This window comes from Sander lucioperca, chromosome 20 (genome assembly GCF_008315115.2).
Source record: "Sander lucioperca isolate FBNREF2018 chromosome 20, SLUC_FBN_1.2, whole genome shotgun sequence".
NCBI classification, from domain to species: Eukaryota; Metazoa; Chordata; class Actinopteri; order Perciformes; family Percidae; genus Sander; species Sander lucioperca.
Genome location: NC_050192.1, coordinates 16,660,362 through 16,682,477, shown reverse-complemented (window position 1 = coordinate 16,682,477; position 22,116 = coordinate 16,660,362). Strand labels below are relative to the sequence as shown.

General features: G+C 42.4%; 1 protein-coding gene across 4 annotated transcripts in view; it reads left to right on the top strand.

Moving 5' to 3' along the window:
* Positions 1–22,116, top strand: part of si:cabz01090165.1 (uncharacterized protein LOC100333421 homolog) — a 471,441-nt gene that overhangs the window by 371,988 nt on the left and 77,337 nt on the right. For all 4 annotated transcript variants that reach the window (XM_035995843.1, XM_031304122.2, XM_031304121.2 and 1 more), the window contains 3 exons: positions 5,990–6,257; positions 11,325–11,525; positions 17,276–17,442. In XM_035995843.1, coding sequence (XP_035851736.1) covers positions 6,003–6,257; positions 11,325–11,525; positions 17,276–17,442 — 623 coding nt within the window. In that variant the 5' untranslated portion in view covers positions 5,990–6,002. The remainder of the gene's footprint in view (positions 1–5,989; positions 6,258–11,324; positions 11,526–17,275; positions 17,443–22,116) is intronic.

The following is a 22,116-nucleotide window of genomic DNA, read 5'->3' as shown; positions in this document are numbered from 1 at the left end:
CAAGTTTGACTTTTTTTCATAAGAAATAACTCAAACCATCAATTATCAAAATGGTTGGCGTTTATTTAATAGTTGACAATTATTTTTTTTTTTTATTATAGCAAGTTGGATCGGTCCACCGCTTTGTCAGACTGAAATATCTCCCCGACAACAAGATGGATTGCCATAACATTTTGTACAGGCATTCCTGTTCCACTCAGGGTGAAACCTACTGACTTTGATGATTCTCTGACATTTCCTCAAAAACCACCAGCGGATCTTGTGCCATCTTTAGTTTGCCATCAAGGTAGTCACTAAGGTCATCCACAGATGTGTGCCACATGTATGTATGTATGTATGTATATATTATAATTAAAACATGATTTATAATATCACGCCAACAATTATTAGGCTATTTGAATAGCTTAGTACAAAGTAAAAAAGGTATGCCTTAGGCTTTATTGTAGGCCCAAATTAATATGCAACTTCATTTTATAAAATATATGTAATAGGGGGTCCCTGCTCCATCTCTCTTTCAGTTAAGGGGTCAGCGAACCGCTAACATTAGACCCAGAGGCAGTGGGTCAGCGGACCGCTAACGTAAGACCCAGCGGCAGTGGGTCAGCGGACCGCTAACGTTACACCCAGCGGCAGTGGGTCAGCAGACCGCTAACGTTAGACCCAGCGGCAGTGGGTCAGCAGACCGCTAACGTTAGACCCAGCGGCAGTGGGTCAGCAGACCGCTAACGTTAGACCCAGCAGCAGTGGGTCAGCAGACCGCTAACGTTAGACCCAGCAGCAGTGGGTCAGCAGACCGCTAACGTTAGACCCAGCAGCAGTGGGTCAGCGGACCGCTAACGTTAGACCCAGCGGCAGTGGGTCAGCAGACCGCTAACCGGTACACATCATGACAATAAAGGGCTGCTGCTCTGCTCTGATCTGCTACGTTGATTTGAACGGAAATGTCCTTTCTATCCATTTTATTTCTATGGTCCAATACTTTGGTTTATTGCCTAATTCATCTGCTAAACCAGTGATTCCCAACTTTTTTGGTCGGATGATTATAAAAGTGGATATTGGTAATTATTTCAAACAACTGAACAGTCAATTTTAAAGTTGGTTTGGTCAGCAATCCTACTACTACAAGACTTCTAGGCCAGTGGTTCCCAATCTTTTGGGTCTGCACACACACACACACACACACACACACACACACACACACACACACACACACATCGTCATTAGCAGCATGTTATAATGCTGAAGTTAGCATTTATCTCAAAGCACCGCTGTGTTTAAGTATATCCTCACAGGGCCAGGAGTGTGTCTCTATTGCTTAATTCTGTAACTTAGTGATAATATTTGAGAGGACTTCTTCCGCCTCCTGCTCAGTGTGAGCTGGGATCGGCTGTGCCCTCCCCCCGCCATGCTCACATTAGCGCCTCTGAATGTTTGGAAGTCAGTGTTTTTTCTACGCAGGGCCCACGAAGACATGAAACCCAATCAGCATGTAAATCAACACGTCCACTTTCAGTCATACGTTTCATTATCGTCTCATGTAGGAAACGAGGATGTGTCGCTCAACATAATCTCAACGCCCCACATGGATGTCATTTCATCATGCGAGGGTATATTTACGGTATATGCATAAATACATGTATTATTAAACAGGATGTTTAAATATGAAGGGACCGAGTGAACACTTGGATGAAAGGGGGAGATATGAGAGAGAGAGGAATGTGGCGAGAGATGCACAGAGAGAGATGGAAGTTATTTGGAGAGACGGAGGAATAAATGATCTTATAGTGACAGACGGAGGAACGGATACAAAGGGATGGATTGAGGCAGTGGTTCAGACGGAGGAAAAGAGTGATGAGAGGATGGCCGGAGAGACGAATGGAGGGATGTTTTGTGTGTCGGAAGAGAGGGAGACCGAGAGAGAGAGATATGACACAATACAGCCGAAAAAGAGTTGATGGGAGGATGCAGGTGGAGGGATGGAGAAACGGAGCGGCGCGATTTGAAATGAGAAGCGCTTCAAGTCGAGAAAGAGGGTGATGAAAGGACGGCGGAGAGGACGACAGAGATGGAGAAGAGCTGCTTGGCATTTTTCTCACGCTGAGCTGACCTGACTTAACGAATGAAATCTGTTCTCAGAGCAGCAGCGTTCCCGGGAGACGCTGCAACACATCCCACCCGAAACCTCTGCTGCAAAAATAATCTGAAGATAATCACATACGGGCATTGATTAGGGCTGGGTATCGTTTTAAAAAAAGTTTCGATACTTATACCGATACCCTGACTTCGATACCGGTTCCTGAACGATACTTTTTTCCATACCAATTTCCTGCATAGTGGAATTTTTGGTGCAAGAGCAATTTACCAAACAACCGTTGAGCAAGCAGAACATAAACTGGAATATAAGCGAATAATCTGTTTCATCCCTAGAGTCGGGCTGTAACAGACTCTCAATATTTTTTTTTTTTTTTTTTTTACCAGTTTTTTTGATTTTGGGTTTCATTTACTCAAGCATAATATACATTTTTGTTCATCAAATATTGAATTTTTTATTATTATTTTTTTTATTAATTTAACTTAAAAATAAGTGATGTAGTACAACTAGCAGGAGACAAGTTATAATTGAGGTAAGTTTGGAGACACTACCTTATTTAATCATTAAATCAATACATATTTTGGTTGTATCTCTTTTCGGTGTTGTAGTTTGTAGACGGCCCCTAAGCACTCGTCTTACTGCCGTCTCACCGCCGGCTGCTTGTAGAGACCAAAGCCATCAGGCAAGTGCTATTTAAATAAACTCCTGGTGTACTTACAAACTTTCCAATGCCTCATTTTATGAGTACAGAACCTATTTGTACGACTGTCGAAGTTTGGTACCATTCCGGGCATTATTAGTGGGGTAATTTACGAGATACACCTTTTGGATCCATCAGCGCCTGCACTAAGCCATTCGGCTGATAGTGCTAACTCGCCCAACGTTAGACTAACTGAAAAAAGGTTCGGGGGGGGGGGTGGCGTGGGGTGTTTGGCTTGAGGTGGTGGTGCAAAGGACCCTAGGGTGAAATTACTCCGCAAAGGCCCGGACACACGGAGCCGCTAATCGGCCGTTGGACAGTCTGGCGAGGTCGGTGACTTGAGTCTGTTCGGTGTGTTCCGTGCCGTCGTCTGTCTGAGGGGCCGTCGGCCTTCATTTTGGCCGATTCGACATGTATAATTGCCGGGGGGGACACTGCCGGCAGTCGGACTCAAATGACCCATCTGATTGGTGGAGTGCTAACCCGGAAATGGGGAGCGGGATGAGTGTGACTAGAGTCTCTCAAAATCTGACGAAAATCTTTTAAACTGACCTTTGTCAATCAGAAAAAAGAGATTCAGCAACTGCACGGCCTATTTCTCTCTTAAAATGTTTTCAGAAACACGTTTCGGTGAACTATTTTAGTACAATATGAGATCGTATTCTGAACGAGCCGCCATGACAGTCTGGCTTCGAATTTCCGGAGAAACCAGACCCACGTGACGCGTTCGTCCAATCAGCTGCCGGTTTTCATTTTTGGGCGACAATACAGATTAGCACCGCCTGCTGTTATGGAGACGTATTAACGTCTCGTCGCTTTGGTGTGTTCCGAGGCACTTTTTTGACCAACTCGGGGAGACTGATCAGTCCAACTGCCTTCTCTGCCGACATTTGGCCGTCGGCTCTGTGCGTCTGGGCCTTAACTTGCACTGGAGAAAATTCCCAGTGTAGTATTAGTACTTTTACTGAAGTAAAGGATCTGAATACTTCTTCCAACCACTACTAGCACTTTGTCGTGAGTTTTTGTGTGGCGGTGTGACCTCACAGTGATCACGGCTAAAACTTTGTGTTCACCTTGAGTGAACTTTGGCGAGGCTTTAAATATTCTCACTCAAGTGACAAACCTGTTAGTTCCAGTTGTTGCTCGTTATTGCCTGCAATTCTTCGGCGCTCGCGCTCCCTTCACGTGCACTACACTCTCCAATCACCCGTTGACATTTGAGTGTAGTCTCAGTTGGTCTTTTTTGAAAGTCTCCCGATCATTTCCACTGAATTTATCTCATTCCATTCCATCTCTCCCATTACTTCCTCACATTTAGCCCCGTATCCACCCCCCCCTCCCCCCCCCCCCCCCGCCCTGTTATGAGGACACGCGCGCACTTCCTGTCTTGTATTCTGCTCTGCAGTCGAGGGACAGTTTGAATATTTCAGCACAGTAAATAAAAGGGAGCGTGTCTCTTTCCGCTGTTATTCGCAATCGACCTTCCTCCAGTCACTCAGCATCTAAGTCAGAGGAACTTTTCAGAGAGCGTGTGCATGTGGGAGTAGGCACACATGCGACGGAGGAATGAATGAATGAGTTTGTGTGCATGCCTTCCTTTTGCATGTCACTCCCGCTTGTGTGCCTCTTTCTTTTTTTTCCCCTCGTGCGAATTGATTCAGGGCTCCGCAGAGCTGAACGCGCAAACCGAATGGAGAGAAATCAATATCAATGTAAATGTATTCCTTTAATGCCTTGGCTGGGGAAGCTTAGTCTCATTTTTATGCACAAAAACATCCATGAAATTTATGAAGTGAGGCAGATAATCGTGCAAAGGGATAATTTGCGTTCTCTAATGTTCTCCTACGGTTGTAATCATGAGAGTGCAGTGAGCTTAATTGGTCATGTACGTGATGTTTGCTTTCACTTTGCCAGGACAACTTACTCAGCAGAAAAAGATCCAAAACTGTTGCCCCAACAAACTTTATTTCTTCTTCTCTCTCTCTCTCTGCCTTTGCCTCCTCTCCTGCCGGCCCTCTTTATTCGCCCCTTCCCTCTCTCATGAAGCATTTATTGCACATTTTATTCTGAAAATGCTGGGATCCTCGTGTCTTCAATGCCTGGGAGAAGCACACGGGAAGGATTTCTATGTTATTTTTCACTTCAAACAAAGTTTGTAAAAGCATAAAAAAAAATGTCCTGATACATTTTCTGCAGCTGTTATCTCGCATGGGCGGAATAATCTTCCTTTTATAACGTCATACAGCAATGGAGGAAAGATGACTATCTTTGCCCAACGACAAAATCTTTTAGTCAAATAAAGGAGCATTTCGTAGTTTAAATTCAAACCTGGAAGTTATTTTGGCTGCCCTTGCAGGATTTTTTAACATCCCGTTTTGAGAGCTGTATGAGCTGCCTCTCCGCCTGCTGGCCCTCTTAATTCATCCCCCGCTCTTTCATGAAGCATTTATTCAACTTTTTTTTTCTTCCTCGAGATTCTGGGCTCCCTGTGTCTGCAGAGCCCGGGAAAAGCATAAAGGAAGGATTTCTATGTTCTTATACGGCGCAAAAAAAAAGTTTGTAAAAGCATAGAAAATGTCCTGATTTACGCAGTAACTCCACATTTCCTGCAGCTGTTATCTCACATTCTGTGTCGCATGTGTGGAATCATTTTCCTTTTATAAAGTCATACAGCAGTGGAGGAAAGATGACTATCTTTGCCGAACAACAGCATCTTTAAATAAAATAAAGGAGCGACGATTTGGGTGGTGGAATGTAACTAAGTACATTTACTCAAGTACTTTGTACCGTACTTATGCACAAACAGGAGGTACTAGTACTTAACTTGAGTCTTTTCTTTTCGTGCCATTTTCTACTTCTACTCCGCTTTTCAACTTTCACATTTCAGAGAGAAATATTGTACTTTTTACTCCACTCTGTTCATCTGACAGCTTTAGTTACTTTACACATTAAGATTCTTGCACACAAAACATATATAGCTTATAAAATCTGATGTTTTATTATGAATTAAGCTACCCAACAATATAACGGCCTACAAGTCCAGCTGACATGATTAGACCATTAAACACACAACTGTTTGGATCCTTTCCCGTATTTAAAATGTGAGGCATTTCCTGCATTGAGTACTTTTACTTTTGATACTTTAAGTGCAGGATTTTGAACTGACTCATGCCGCTGTTGTGTTTTGTGTGTTGCAGCCGGAGAGCAGCCATGGACGCCGTCTCCTCGCTGCTGGGCCCTCTCCTCCTGGTCCTCCTGTTCACCCTCCCCCACAGCTCCTCCTCCATGCTGTGTCCCAAGCGCTGCACCTGCCAGAACCTGCTGCCGTCCTACACGGTGCTGTGTGCCAAGACGGGCCTCCTCTTCGTCCCGCCCAACATCGACCGCCAGACGGCCGAGCTGCGGCTCATGGACAACTTCATCACCACGCTGAGGCACCGCGACTTCGCCAACATGTCCAGCCTGGTCAGAGCTGCACTTTTACATTCATGTTGACTTTGATTTGCACACTCACTGGTTACTGCTAGAATCAGAATTACATGTTCTTATTTAACCAGGTAAGCCGATTGAGAACAAGTTCTACTTTGCAACGACGACCTGGCCAAGACAAAGCCTAAACTTGCCAGACAACATAAGAGTCACACAGTAAATACGAAGAATATAAACATACATAATACAGTAAAGAGTCTACCAAAAATACAGATCAGATAAAGACTCAATAAACAGTTTGTGCAATATGATGCCTAAAACAACTTTTGAACGAGCATGTTCCACCAAAACAAGTTCCTTCCCAAGGCTATTTTGCAGCGGCACCATGGCTTCGTGCGATGCTTAGTATGGCTGCACAACTAATCACAATTTTATCGAAATCGCAATATGGACTAGTGCAATATCCAAATCGCAGACGGGCGCAATATTTGTCAAAGGCAAAATATGTGTCGAACCGTTCTGAATGAAGTGTTGTGGTGCTGCAGAGACGTCCCAGCCTACACATCCTATCCCACAGACTACAGAAAAACATCTTTGTTTGATACAGATGCTCGCAAAAATCACACTATAATCATTTTCATTTTTTAAGATTTAATATTAGTCAATGAAAATGAGAATAATGACACAAACATGATCATTTCCTTCAATATCGTGAATCGTATTGCAATCGCAATATCAGTCAAAATAATCACAATTAGATATTTTCCTCATATCGTGCAGCCCTAGCGCTTAGTGACGATTGTGATTGGTTTAAAGAAATGCCAATAAACCAGAGCACGTTTTTCTCCCATCCAGGAATGCTGTGTGGACTAGTCAGACCTTCCTCCGCAGCGCTGTGGAGGAAGGTCTGACAATGCGAGACTAATACCACTGTGCTCGCAGCACAAGAAGAAAAGTACCAACATCGTGATGTTTAAATGCCAAACAGTGGCACTCCTCACAGCTGGAGACTTTCGTTGGTGTTTGAGTAACCAGGGTCCTCCCCAGTGTGATCACAACAGCACAGGCGATGTTTGCTCACGCACAGGGAAACGTGGGAAATGAGGTTCTAATCATGTGGCGGGGAGCGTGACAGAGCGCCACAGATGTCTCTGGCGATCATGCCGATCCTCCAAAAACAGATTGAAACGTGTGGGTGTTGATTGACCTTTTCTCGGGTTTTAATAGAAGATATTTTGGCATCTTCCCATCTTAAATATTCCATGGACACAGTAGAAGTATTTAGCAGCCTACAAACTCCCAACCTCTAGTGCTTTAGTTTAGTTTGGTTTATTTGCACAATGATATGAAGTGCATACAGTAGATTTTAAAAACAAGCAATTACAGTGTACAGTACAAAAAATAAAAAAGTTAAACAAGCAATACAACAAACAAACAAACACGCAGTTAAACATAACACACAATATATATTGTTATGGTTATGTTGAACAGCAAGACAAAATAGTAAAAAAAGCACATTTTGACTATTTAATTTATGCCATGATGGAAAAACAAATTGGCAAAATAAATGAAATGAAAAGCGCAAAAAACCTGTTCTCTATCCCTAATATTCAATGAATTAAACAGCTGTGGACCTTTATATCGGATGTATAAATGATGTTGTAATGTACGGCAAATAGGCAAATGGAAATCATTTTTTTGCCTAGTTGAAAGTGAGTAAATGTCTGAAAAAAACAAGTTAGAAGAATTGTAATATGTATCTGGGAGATCTTGCTTGCAATTCATGAATTTAAACATAAACACACATGTCTGAAGAACATTTACCGTCTCTCTAGACAGCAATGACTTGCTTCCTGAATTATTTTATCCATAGAAATAAAATGGATAGAAAGGCAAGGTCATTTGATTGGTACACAACAAAATGGCTGCTGATTGTTGTTAGTTGTCATAGTGACAATACGCGTCAGTGGGAGGAGAGCCGCCGACGCAGCTTGGGAGATGTTGTCGGAGTTGCAGGGAGTGAGGATGGACAGTTGGACCCAGCGGTAGTGGGTCAGCGGACCGCTAACGTTACACCCAGCAGCAGTGGGTCAGCGGATTGCTAACGTTACACCCAGCAGCAGTGGGTCAGCGGATTGCTAACATTACACCCAGCAGCAGTGGGTCAGCGGCCCGCTATCGTTAGACCCAGCGGCAGTGGGTCAGCGGACCGCTGTCACTCGTGGCGATAGCAAGGTGCTTTGTGTGGATGAAGCATGAAGTTAACTTGACTCATTTAGCGGCTGGCTCTCTGCCTCGGAACATTACTACTCCACTGCTCGTTTGTCCGTCAGTTATTGTAAACCTCAGCTCCGCGACTTGCCAGAGGTCGGCTTATTATCGGAAGTTTATACATTACCATGGCAATGGTACACATACAAATGGCGGCTGCTCTGACCATTCTGCTAGGTCAATTTGAATGGAAATGGCCTTATTATTCATTTTTTTCTATGATTTTTATCAATTAATGAAGCCCAGACTTTATCTTATAACAATTGAATCTGTAATGTCATGGCTCAACTGACCCACTGTACTCCCGTATTAATTACTAGTAGTATTATTAATGAAGGCTACCCTGTGGCCTGACTGCCGGTTTAATCCCCACAGCCCTGAGTGAACCGTTCTGAAGTGCAACATCGGATCTTTTATCTACAAACCCTGACCTTTGACATGCCCGAATAGGAGGACTGATAGAGTGTCACTTTAAAAACATGGTATAGTGCACAAAAGTGAAATCTTGCTAAATTATTGCTGGTATAAAATTAAATCAGCTTATAGAGCTTAAGAAAGAAGAGAAAGACACAAACTGAGGCTACAGTACAAAAAAGCACAACTTCTTCTCTATACAAGACTTAAAATGATAACACCGACTGGACTAGAACAACAGTTAATAGAAATAACAACAAACACTCTCTAAGATTGTAAAAAATGTGAAGGTATATTACATTTTGTGTGAAAAAAAGAAGAGAAAGTGGGTAACTTTTGCCCACCATACACCAGAAGACTTTGAAAAGACTTTGAAAAGACTAATGCCGACCTTACACCAAACAACCTTTCAAGCGATTCCACCGTCACAGACTATTTTCCAATCTGGGAATGAAACCCTAAGAGTCTTGCTAGAGTCAAGGAACTTCCGTCATCTCAATTGTTTGGTGTAATGTGGTCATACACCTCAGTCCCAGCCAGTCTTTCTCCCGTCTGGACGTTCGGACAAATGTGAACTAAAAGACAACATTCATGTGAACATTGTCAACAACCAATGGGTGCTCTCCCTCCAGCACCAAACAGGAAGCAGCAAACGGCTAGAGACAGTCTTGTTTATGGTTGCCATGCCAAGCTAAACACTAAAGAGGGAAAGTTGCTGATTTTCAGCCCTTCTGAAGCGCATCATCCAACGGGAGTTTGGACCAGTACCTCCTGGTACTGGACACATTCATCTACATAGAACAGAATAGAAAATCTGCAAACTTTCCCTTAAGTTACCAGCTAATGCTAGCGGTAGCTAGCTAGCTTGGTTAAATCTTTCAAAATGAATCTAGTTGTAGTCTTTCAATGTGTGACCCTGCAAGATCCCCCAGTCTTTACACATTATGACAGTCTTTAACGTTAGATGTGAGATGATTGTCTTTAGATGTAAGATGGTGTCAGACTGTAGTCTTTTCAAAGTCTTCTAGTATATGGTAGACATTAAGTGTGACACCATTTCACAGCTAAAGACATAATGTCATAATGTCACTGAGTTTATAGTCACAGACTAGAAGATTTTACTACCAAGACTTAGAACTTATGATAACATCAAACACAAGACGGAAAAAAGACTGACTGGGACTGAGTTTTATGACCACCTTACACCATTGACTGGAGCATTCCCCGACTCTAACAAGACTCTCAGGATTTCATTCCCATATTGGAAATGAGTCTGCGACAATGGAATCATTTGATGTAAGGTCGGCATTAGGTGGCAACTTTTTCAGAGATACAGTTAATATGGACTCAAAATGATGGCACTGGCCTAGAATCTTTTTTTAATAGAAACATTTTTTCTAACCTTTATTTATTCCGGCAGTTTAACTGAGAGGAAGCCTCTCTTTTGCAGGAAAGCCCTGATCACATTCACACAGTTACAAATTACTCTCCAAGGCTGTAAAAATGCAAAGATTTCTTTTCACTTTGTTTGCTAGTGTCTGTGGATTTGTTATTTTGTTGTTACATTTCTCGTCAAAAAAGAGTTCAAGGTGCACTATGAGTTCCTGCATGGTTTCAGCACGATTTCATTTTTGTCTCAAATCGTAGGCATCTCTCCTTGATCCTCTAGCTGCCTGCCCCCTGAACACACCGTGAAGAAGCCCGGTCTCAGGAGACAACACAGGAGTCATAAACGTCAAACAAACACTAGGGGCACAGGATAGGCACCAAAATACAACAAACACGTTCCAGCCAATCACTGACAAGATGGTTGGGGGAGGGGGTGGGGGTTAGTGACAGGTAGTCATGACAGTTACGGAAACAGGGAGGGAGGGGCGAGCTTGCTCTGTTTTGTTTGAAATTTACTTGGAACGTCAACAGAAGTGACCACGCAGGAACTCGTAGTGCACCTTTAAGTGAGAGAAAGTAGGTAAGTTAGGTGGCAACTTTTCAGAGATATAGTGTAGTGCAAAAAAGTGAAACCTCACTAAATGATTGCTGGTATAAAATTAAATCAGCGAATAGAGCTTTAAACAAAGAGAAACACAAACTGAGGCTACAAGAAGCACAACTTGACAGAAAATGAGAAAAATTTACTCTATACACGATTCAAAATGATGACACTGGACTAGAACAATAGTTAATTGAAACATTACTCTGTAAAAATTGCTTGGCTGTAACATTCCTTTTTGCTTTTTGCTAAATTTGGGTTTGTTATTTTGTTGTTCAATTTAATGTCAAAAAATATTTGAGTGAAAAAGAAGAGAAAGTTGGGTTACTTAAGTGGCAACTTTTTCAGAGATACAGAAAGTTGATCCAGTATTTCAGGAGAAATGTGATTTGTTCTACAAATAATGTCCTGTGTCTGTGCGTGTCCAGATCCACCTGACGCTGAGCAGGAACACCATCAGTCAGATCCGGCCGTACGCCTTCGCTGACCTCCAGGACCTGCACGCTCTCCACCTGGACGCCAACCGCCTCACCACCCTGGACGACTCGCACTTTCAGGGCCTGGTGAACCTGCGGCACCTGATCCTGGCCAACAACCAGCTGCACAGCATATCGGAGGGAGCCTTTCAGGTACCAACACCACACCCGAACCCTGGTCCTTGTTGTTCCTAAAATACATGGTACCAAAACAAGCACATCTGGAGAACAGCTGTTTAGCTTCCTTCATTCAGATAAAGATACTACAGCTGTTACTGCTAAAACTAGTACTAAAGCCTGATGTATGGTTCTGCGTTGAATCTAGGCCATAGGTAAGTACGTAGTTAAATCTGTAGGTGAGTCTGTAGGTAAGTATGTAGGCAAGTCTGTAGGTAAGTACGTAGGTAAGTGTATAGGTAAGTCTGTAGGTAAGTCTAAGTATGTAGGTAAGTACGTAGGGAAGTACGTAGGTAAGTCTGTAGGAAAGTACGTAGGTAAGTCTGTAGGTAAGTACGTAGGTAAGTACGTAGGGAAGTACGTAGGGAAGTACGTAGGGAAGTACGTAGGTAAGTCTGTACGTAAGTACGTAGGTAAGTACGTAGGGAAGTACGTAGGGAAGTACGTAAGTAAGTCTGTAGGTAAGTACGTAGGTAAGTACGTAGGGAAGTACGTAAGTAAGTCTGTACGTAAGTACGTAGGTAAGTCTGTAGGTAAGTACGTAGGTAAGTCTGTAGGCAAGTCTGAAGGCAAGTCTGTGGGAAAGTAGGTAGGTATGTACGTAGGTAAATAGGTAGGTAAGTTCGTAGGCACGTGTGTATACAGACCCTACGCACTAGCCTGACGTGCACCTCCCCAGAAATGTAACTTCATGTTGTGGCGACACAGACCGCTACAACTGTGACTGGTCTGATTGGCTGGGCTTGGAAGTGTCGCAAACAACACAAAATCAATTGAGGGTTAACTTTTTCTGCTCCAGCTTTTCCGACCGTAAATAGACAACACAGGGGAGACACTTTCTTTGTTTCTCCGTCTCCACCGCCGGGCTCGGTAAACACTCCGGAGCTAATCCCTGTCACACACACTAGATAGCCCTGCTATTACTGCCCGTGCCACTACCACCATGTTTCTATGTTGACTTACTAACTCTACGACTGCATCTGGAGTCACTTAGTAGCAGGCAGCGGTGAAATAAGTATTCCGATTTTTCTAACTAAAGGGATACTTTGCAGATTTCAATCCAGCTCTGTGTCGTCTTTATGTGGGCAGCGTGTTGGTTCTTTGCTTCCCTATGTGGCGCCAGTGCGCAGAGTTTGGAGCCAAGGTATGTTGAATTCTCAGCGGACCTCCGTGGCGCGTTTCGCGTGATCCAGCGGATCTCGGCTGCTGGGATCTCCGTGCGACCATGGAAGGGAAGCCACACACCAAAGGGAAGCCACACACCGTTCATCTGAACACAATGCCCACACTGCCATGACACAGAGCTGCTGGATTTAAATCAGCAAAATAGTAAATAGTTAATAGATGATAGTAGAAATGCCACTATGAAGAAATACTGGATTACGAGTAAAAGTCTTGCATTTAGAGTTTTAATTGGGCTAACTTTATTTGTGTTAATAAGTGTTATGGCTTTGTTCATCTTAACCTGAGATACTTGATGTCTGTGAAACAACCAAAAACTACTTTTCAACCACTTCAAACTCTTGTATGTGTTGAGGAAAACCTAAAGCAAGCAACAGAAGCAGTTGTCTTATTTTTACATTGTTCAGTTGATTTTATATTAGAATGTAATGTGGATAAATCAGACCACAAACTAGTTCATTAAATAAATCTAGATGGACAAAATTACCCAATTCCCCTCAGGCCTTCATCAGCTGCAAATTATAATAATTTCAATTTAAAATCAATCTTTGTGGTGCTATCACTTCAGTTTGGGTTTGCCAATATGCAACATGAAGTTAGTAATTCATAGTTTAATGAAGTAATAGCCCTGTAAATGTACTAAAATCACTTTGAAAGTCAGATCACGCCAGCAAGAAAAAGCTATTTTAAATCAGTGCTGCCAACAAACTGTCATCACCTGAGCATTCTGCCAAGATTCTTGGTTTGAAAAAGTTCTTGCAAAGTCAATTAAAAGCTCGTCACACTCGTTGCGGTGCGGAGGGTCGAGTGCTGTGTGGAAATGACGCCACATTTCTGGCTCTGACTCTGAAGTCTTAACAGAAGCAGCCAGCCATGTCAGCCTCCTCTGCTCAGCTGGACACCTTTTTAATAACTCGGCCCTAAACTGCCGTCCCCTTTTCATTAAATGACAACGTCCTTTCTCCGCTCATTAAAAGTCCAGCGCTGAAGCACCAAAGTGTCCCCTCTGGACCGGCTCTCAGACCTTTGCAGAGAGACGTGAACTCTCAACTCACTAATGGACAGGACTTCCTGAACCTCAGCCTAATCTCTCTCCCGTCCATTTCACTCTCTTTCTTCTGCCTCTCATTGTTTGTCAGGTTTTTATTTAGAGATGGTCTGATAAAATGTTTTCCTTCCCGATTTTGATACCTGAACTTACGTATCGGTCGATACCGAGTACTGATCGGATACCAGTGTGTCATATATTTTATTATGTTTAAACAGCTCTATTGTATACTACTGTCCCTGTATGGATGTAATACGCAGCCCTATTTCAACGATCTAAGTGCACGGCGTGAAGCGCCTGGCGCAGGTGTGTTTAGGGCATGTAAGAATCCATTTTTGCTAGTTTAACGGGGGGAAAAAAGTGTCCGTGCACCGGGCGCATGGTTCAAAAGGGTGGTAATTAGTGTCTTAATTAATCATAGGTGTAAACCAATCAGTGTGTCATCTCCCATTCCCTTTAAGAGCCAGGCGCGTTTGGACCTTGGTGCATTGCTATTATGATGGAGGATTTGCTAAGCAGGAAGGAGAAATTTTCCGTTGTCTCTCAATCCTCTGTCCCAAGAGCTATTGCATGTGTATATATACTGTAGATATACACAATAATACTATTTCACATTGTAATATTTAACTTTTTTGACGTGTGCTGCTGTGCGTCCCTGTGTGTGTAAAAAGCATAGTGTGCGCGCGCTGTGCACAAGCATTTTACTAATTTGCTGTTAAAATGACAATGAAATGCTGCGTTATTGACTTTAGACCAGGTTTTTGTTGGTCAATGGCGCGATCACTTTCCGCTGCCTCAAGATAGCAATACGCCCAGAATGCACCTGAACACACCTCCCTGTAAGACCAGCACGCCCAGAATGCACCTGAACACACCTCCCTGTAAGACCAGCACGCCCATGGGCACACAGATGGGCGCAGGTGCATTTGCTATTTAAACGACGCGGGGGCGCTGGACGGGAAATTGACAACTGCGTCGGTCTTAAACTAGCAAAGACTCTTGCGTCGGGCTTTGCTTTGCGCTGCGCCGGGTGCAAGATAGGGCCCTATGATTTCTATCATTGTTGTATGGCCTGGTTAAACTCTTTGTGAAACATGAGCAAACTCAGAGAATAAACGCCACAGAACTTTCTATAATTATCCAGTTTGACAGTCAGTCATAACAGGAAAAGAACATAAATAAACTACTTTAAAGTAGATTTTCTTTGGGGCTAAATTACGTGCTGTCAGATCGGTGCATCAATTCCAGTACTTACAGATACCAGCATTTTAGGCAGTATCAGAGGCGATACCAATACTGGTATTAGAACATCTCTAGTTTTATTGCTTCTATTTTATTTAAAAAATAATGCAATTTCTCCACCTAGAACATGGATATAATTATCTCTACATTTCGTTTCAAGTAGTTTTGGTTGCCTGAACTTAACCAGACCTTAGCCCTTAGCAATAGGGGTAGCAGATTAAAGAAGTGGTGATCTGACTAACATCTAATGCAACACTCATTTTTAAAGGCACTTACAAACAACCTTTTTTGTGTTTGGGCATAAGTCTGTCACAGACCTGCAGATATTTTAACTGTAACCATCTCTAAGCTTCCCCTAATCTAAACCAAGTGTTAGCGTTTATTTGCTTAACCTTAGTCATGGTTTATTGTTCAAGATCATCCGCCACCACGTCACTACATTGCATTCCACGTCTTTCCATTGATTGTGAATGTGATTGCACGATTCCTAAATTTAGCTTCAGTAGTTGTCCTAACTCAACCAGACTTGAGCCCTTACCAATAGGACGACATTAAAAAATACACCAAAGTGTATTGGCTTGAGCCTTCCTCAGGGTGTGTATACAATATAGTTTGTTGCTCGGGCATAAGGACTGTTGGCATGAGAACCCCAGTCCATAGAACAAAGCCAGATGATTGGTACGCCCGTCCATCCACCCTGAAACTAAGCGTAAACATGAGTCATTTCAGTCATATTTTTCTGTATAGGAAAGTCAGGAATTTTAGGCTATTACGGACGTATTTTCTGCTCACAAAGCTCTTTGAAGTCCCCATCAAAGCTCTTCAAAGTTTCTTTTGTCATTAAGAAATGAGATTCTCTTTGGCCAGAAAGCAATAAAGCACATATTATTGTAATATGAATTGAGGCATTGTGACATCCAGACAGAGTTCTGATTGTGCAAATTACGAGAGCAATTACAGCCGACAACAACCCTCTGGCTGATCAACAGGCTCTTATCTCTCTCCTTCCTATTAGTCTCCCCCCTTTCTCTCCATTTCCCTCCTTTTGTATTTTTGCTGACTGTGCCGACTCGTGGCATTTCCACGGTTGTGAGAATTGTATGGAGGCAATTAGAGAAAACAACATGTTTTGAGTGCACAACATTGACCAAGGTAATTGATCTGCCTTTCTGTCTTTCTCTGTTATTCCCTTTACTCCCTTTATTCTCCCTCTATTCCTTTCATCTTTCTCCTTCTCTCTTTATTCCTTCACTACATTTAACTCTATCCATTAGGGGTGCACATTATATTGTTTATTTTTTATCGTCATCGCGAGATCAACTGGCACAATAAACACATCGCAAAAAGGCTGCGGCATATTGCGAAAGACACTCAGAGATTTTAGTTGGAAATGATTTCCAACATGCTTTTATTGAAATAAATTCAACATGGAATTAAATACAAGAGGGACCATTAAAAAAGATATATCTAAAATATCTGTCATTCTTTTTTAATCAACCTGATCTCACAGAATTCCATGAAATGAACACGGCCCCTTAACTCAAAATCTGTGGCAGTGTCACGGAATCGCAAAACATTCCGTGATGGGCCCACGGAAGAATTCCGCGAAATGAACACGGCCCCTTAAGTTAAGGAAAAGTTGTGGGTGGGCTTACATTTCCATGACACACGGGACAACAACGGGACGGTTGGGTTTAGGAAACATGACACGCGGGACACCATCCCCGGTCTCCTGGGTGATAGTCCTGTGTTTGACCCATCCACCACCCCAACCACCCTCCCTACGTGGATTTTCGGGCTTTCATACAACTCGCTACCGTAGTCGCTCCTAATGCTACGTCATCTTCTCATTGACTTTACATTGGCATTGTTTTCCGCGGTGGCCTCACGGAATTTTTACACATTGCATGCCGCCACCATGTAATGCGCTGTTAACAGTTTGTGATTAAATCACGGAATTCTATGGGACCATGGTCCGTCTTCTATTTAATTCAATATTCAATATGTTCGATAAAAGAATGTTGGACATGATTTCCTTTCATTTGTCGTACCTACGTACGTAGCCCCAGCTTAGATTTTACGCAGAAGTATAAATCACCCTTTAGAATGAACCCTCCTAAAAGGTTCTAAAGTAGGGAATGATAAATACTGATTTCTGCAATTAAAGTTGCTGACAACAACGCTGCACAAACCGTAAACGTTTGAGTCTTTGATTATGCTTACAGTCTCTGTCTCTGTCCCCCCCCCAACGCAGGACTTCCTGGAGACTCTGGAGGACTTGGATTTGAGCTACAACAACCTGGTGAACATCCCCTGGGACACCATCGCCCTGCTGGTCAGCGTCAACACCCTCAGCCTCGACCATAACCTCATCGAGAGCGTCCCCGAGGGAATCTTCTCCAACCTGCACAAACTGGCCAGGTCAGGATCATGTGATAGCACTTTACAGCAGCAGCCTGCGGTGGTTCAACAGAAAGAGGGAGGGGGAAGCATTACCTTCAGCTTTTCACTGGAAATCCAAAGAGAAATGTTTGTATTTTGCATTTTCCTGCTCTCTTTCGCTTTATGCAGCCCTGCATAACTAACATAAATTCCATTCCAATTGCGGCTGAATTTTTTCAGGCTACATTTACATAGCTACGTTTTGGTTTAAAAAGGAATATCTTTACACCTCTCATTCCCCCTGCTCTGGCGCACCGAATCACGTCGGTACTACCGAGTATTGATTCACGTAAAATCAAACGGTGCCAAATTTTGGTACCTGAGAGTAAGCGCAAGCTTATCTGTCCTCTCTGCATGTTGACAGAGAGCAGAGGTCTGACACACACACACACACACACGTGCAGAGGTGCAGACGGAGCAAACTACGTCGGCTCTGCAGTTTTGTTGAAGTCACAGTGAGTCAGTTTGTGATTACAGAGGGAAAGTACCGTAAAAAGTACCGTTGGGTACCGGGAACCGAATTTCAGGTACCGGTATCGGTAGTGGTTCAGATGCAAAAGGTACCCAACCCTACTCTCATTCCCCCTGCTCCCCCTCTCATTCCCCCTGCTCTGGCGTTTCCGAGCCCCTAAACCGGAGACGTTTGGAAACACTTCTGACCCGTTTTGGTTTGGAATCTGCGGGGTTGTGTTGCCGTCTCAACGGCTGCAAACAGAGACCTTTGGCAACGCCGACACTGACGCCAACGTTTCTCCTCCTGATTGGGTCTTATCGGTCACGACGTCTCGTTCTCTGACACTAAAGCTACTAACGTTACCATGGCAACTACCAGCAATGGGCGGAGTCGCCACACTGCCTCCTGTTTATGACCAGTATACCAGAATATTCGTGAGAGATGAGGTTTGAGCATGTTAGTTTAAACAGAATATATTTCTTCTACCTGAGCTAAAAACACGTAGATTGCTTTTGGCTCAAAACTAATCTGTAGTTTTGGTCGCAGTAGACTGTCATTTTAATCATTTTTGAATGCATTTTTCATGCTGAATGACTTATTTTCAAGAAACCTCTGAGTACATCTCTGGTAAACACAAGATTTATAGTGGTGCTTTTGCATGATTCTATGTGGAGAAACTCAGTTGTATAGATCTGCTGATGAAATCAACTCATCGATAAGTCGACAAAATCTGATCAGTGTTCATCAACCAAGACATTCTTTAATCAAGGACAGCCATAAAGAAATGTTGATTTTTTTCTTAAAAGGAAACCAATTAGTTGTACATATAAGAAACCTTTATTTTGCCCTTTTATATATTTACTTTTGCTCTTTAATAAAGCAATAGTATTTCTTATCAGATTACTCGATTAAACAATAGAATAATCAGTAGAATACTCAAATACTAAAATGCACTGCCTAGCTTTAGCAATTAAGCTTTCTAGGCATTCACACGCATTATCTGCAGGATATGCATTATCCCCATTGGCATATTTATTATTAGGGATGTCCAGATCCAATCACGTGATCGGAAATCGGGCCCGATCACGTGGTTTCAGACTCGATCAGAATCGGACGTTACTTCCCGATCAGGACTCGGATATATATGTATATATATTCTCATTATTTTTTAACACATCTATAGTTATGCGGTGGCCCAGAGTTAGACCCTTTTGACTCCACACAGAAACAGCAAACGCGTGCGGCATGACATCACTTTGTTGCAGAGATTAAATGGTTAAATGCCGGCAAAGTAGAACACGGAAGCAGCTTGAAGCGGAAAGCGCGAGTATGTCTGCGGTCTGGAGGGATTATAAAGTTGATGACAACATTGCCATAGCAAACTGTGAGATATGTAACAGAAGTGCTCTGTTTGTTGTTGAATGTTAAAATAAGGTGAATTAAATAAAAAATAAGGAACATCCTGGATCTGTTTTTTTGCTCTTCTTTATTCTTTTTTTATGTATTATAGAAGTATCGGATCGGGACTCAGTATCGGTAGATACTCAAAATCAAATGACTCGGACTCGGACTCGAGGGCAAAAAAACCTGATCAGGACATCCATATTTATTATTGCTCTTTAATGAAGCAGCACATATTTCTTGCAGCCCTGATTCCAAAGTGCTGCCAGCAAACACTACAGTACAGCAGCACATGTAGGTCTTTCAGTGAAAGTCTGCACACTGTGACTTTGGTCTTGCTGTACCAAGACCCACTCTCTCCCCGGTACATTTGAGTGCAGTAAACATTCAGCACCGTATAGGGGTTTTGATATGAAATACAGCTTTAGCTGTTTTTATCGCTTGATGGATGTTTATAGCCTCCTTTCGCTCATAGTTTTAGATTTACAGCACACGCTCTGTGTGCAGGCAGTTTGTCTTCAAACCAGCGCTCGTAAAGCCACTGTACGCTGCCTGCCCAGCACCGCACTGACCGGCAAACTAGCTGGGGAAGAAAGTGGAACCATAAGCAGCTAAAGAGCCAGATATTTTTTTCTCAGGAGTTGGTGGTCTTTCATTCATCAGGCGGTGTTGATATGGCGGCGGTTGTGTCGGCTTCTGTCAGTGTGTTTTGTATGTTTTGATGTGGCCAAACATAAGTCACTGCTATAGCTGCAAAGATGAATAGATTTGTTGTCATCTATTTAACATTTTTTTATGATTGATTAATTGGTTTGAGTCATTTTTTTAAATGAAAAACATAAAAAAAAAGCTTCTTAAAGGTGCTGTAGGTAGGATTGTGAAGGAGAACATAACGGGCAGATGAATCTAGAGCTGCAAACAATCAATCGATTAGTTGTCAACTATTAAATTAATTGCCAACTACTTTAATAATCGATTAATCATTTTATCATTAAAAACTAATTGGAGCAAGTTAATTGTGAATATGTTCTAGTTTCTTCTCTCCTCTGTGACAGTAAACTGAATATCTTTGAGTTGTGGACAAAACAAGACATTTGAGGACGTCATCTTGGGCTTTTTGGTAAACACTGATCCACATTTTTCACCATTTTCTGACATTTTAGAGACCAAACAACTAGCCGATTCATCCAGAAAAGAATCCACACATTAATGGAATTATTAAAAACAATTGTTAGTTGCAGCCCTATCATCTAGCAGTGGCTGTTTAACCTGTGACACTATCATTTGTTTCCCATTTTACACTTGTTATACATGGCTTCACCTGACTTCTGCCCTGTAAAACACTTCTAGTTTGGCCTTTGAAAGTGTTTTGTAACAAACAAACGTTGGTCTTTATTATTATATGCGGTTGCATGCATGTGTGCAATTTAATTTTCCTGGCACCAAATAACATTTGAACCCCATTAACGGTAATCAATTTCAATTTACGTCCCACAGACCAACAGTCTTAAAAAGAAAAACCAGCCGTTTTTTTGATAAACAGTCATGCATTTATTAAAAAGAGGGTAATGGGTTATTTTTGCCCCGGAGACACAAAACACACCGACCGGCTGGTGAAACTGTGAATTTGTCTGTGTGCACAGGAGAATGTTTTATATATACACACACACACACACACACACACACACACACAACACAAAGCTGCAGCCCATGAAATAACATAATTGAACTTTTGTGAAGTGCAGCACGCTTGCTGCTCTCAACATCTATTAACTTCTTGTTAAGTCATCGCTGTTGTCTAATACTTCTGGAGGGATTTGGGGGGGATGGACCTTCCCGTGTTTGTTGCTGACTACACTGAACATTTGAATCGCCTTTGTTATTATTACGAGTCTTCAGGTCCAATGTTTTGGCCGGCAAATCACTGCTCAATTCCCTGAGATGGTGTAGTGGCTGAATGAGCACGAAACACACCCTGGAATATTTGTCCACTGTTGGATCGCATTATTCGGCTGTTAGTTTGTGATTGTACTTGTTGTGTGAGTCCCAATTTTCCTCAACGTGCCCCTTCGAGCTGTACATTTATTAGATTTAATTTTCAACATGTGGGTCGGAATGCCTTTGAGAAGAGAACAAACATCTTTGAGGTTGAGCAGGAGACAGAGACTTTGCTTAACTTAGTTATCAGGGGTGTTAAAATGAATCATTGCATCGATGCATTGATGATTCTGCTTCGATGCAGTGACAGACCATAATCAATTATTGCCTAGTGATATTACTTGTTGATTTACCGGTCGCTGCCATTTTTTTTTTTGCCTTTTTTCTGCTGTGTTCAGACTCCGCTCCATTCAGGAAGTGTCTTTTTTAAGAGCAGGGACTACACTAGGGCTGCACATTAATCACAATTTAACGAAATCACAATATGGACTTGTGCAATATCCAAATTCCAGCTGGCCGCAATTTTTGTTAACGGCGAAACAAGTGTCAAACCATTCTGAATGAAGTGTTGTGGTGCTGCAGAGATGTCCCAGCCTTCAAATCCTTATCCTACAGACTAAAGAAAACATCTTGGTTTGGGACAGATCCTCGCAAAAAACACTATACACACTATAATCATTTTTATCTTTTTAATTTTAATATTTTTCAATGAAAATAAGTGATACAAAAATGATCATTCGCTCAAATATCGTGAATCCTATCGCAACCGCAACATCAGTTGAAATCATCGCAATAAGAGATTTTCCTAATATCATGCCGCCCTAATTTAAAAGGATGATTTAAGGGTTTAGGTCTATGGG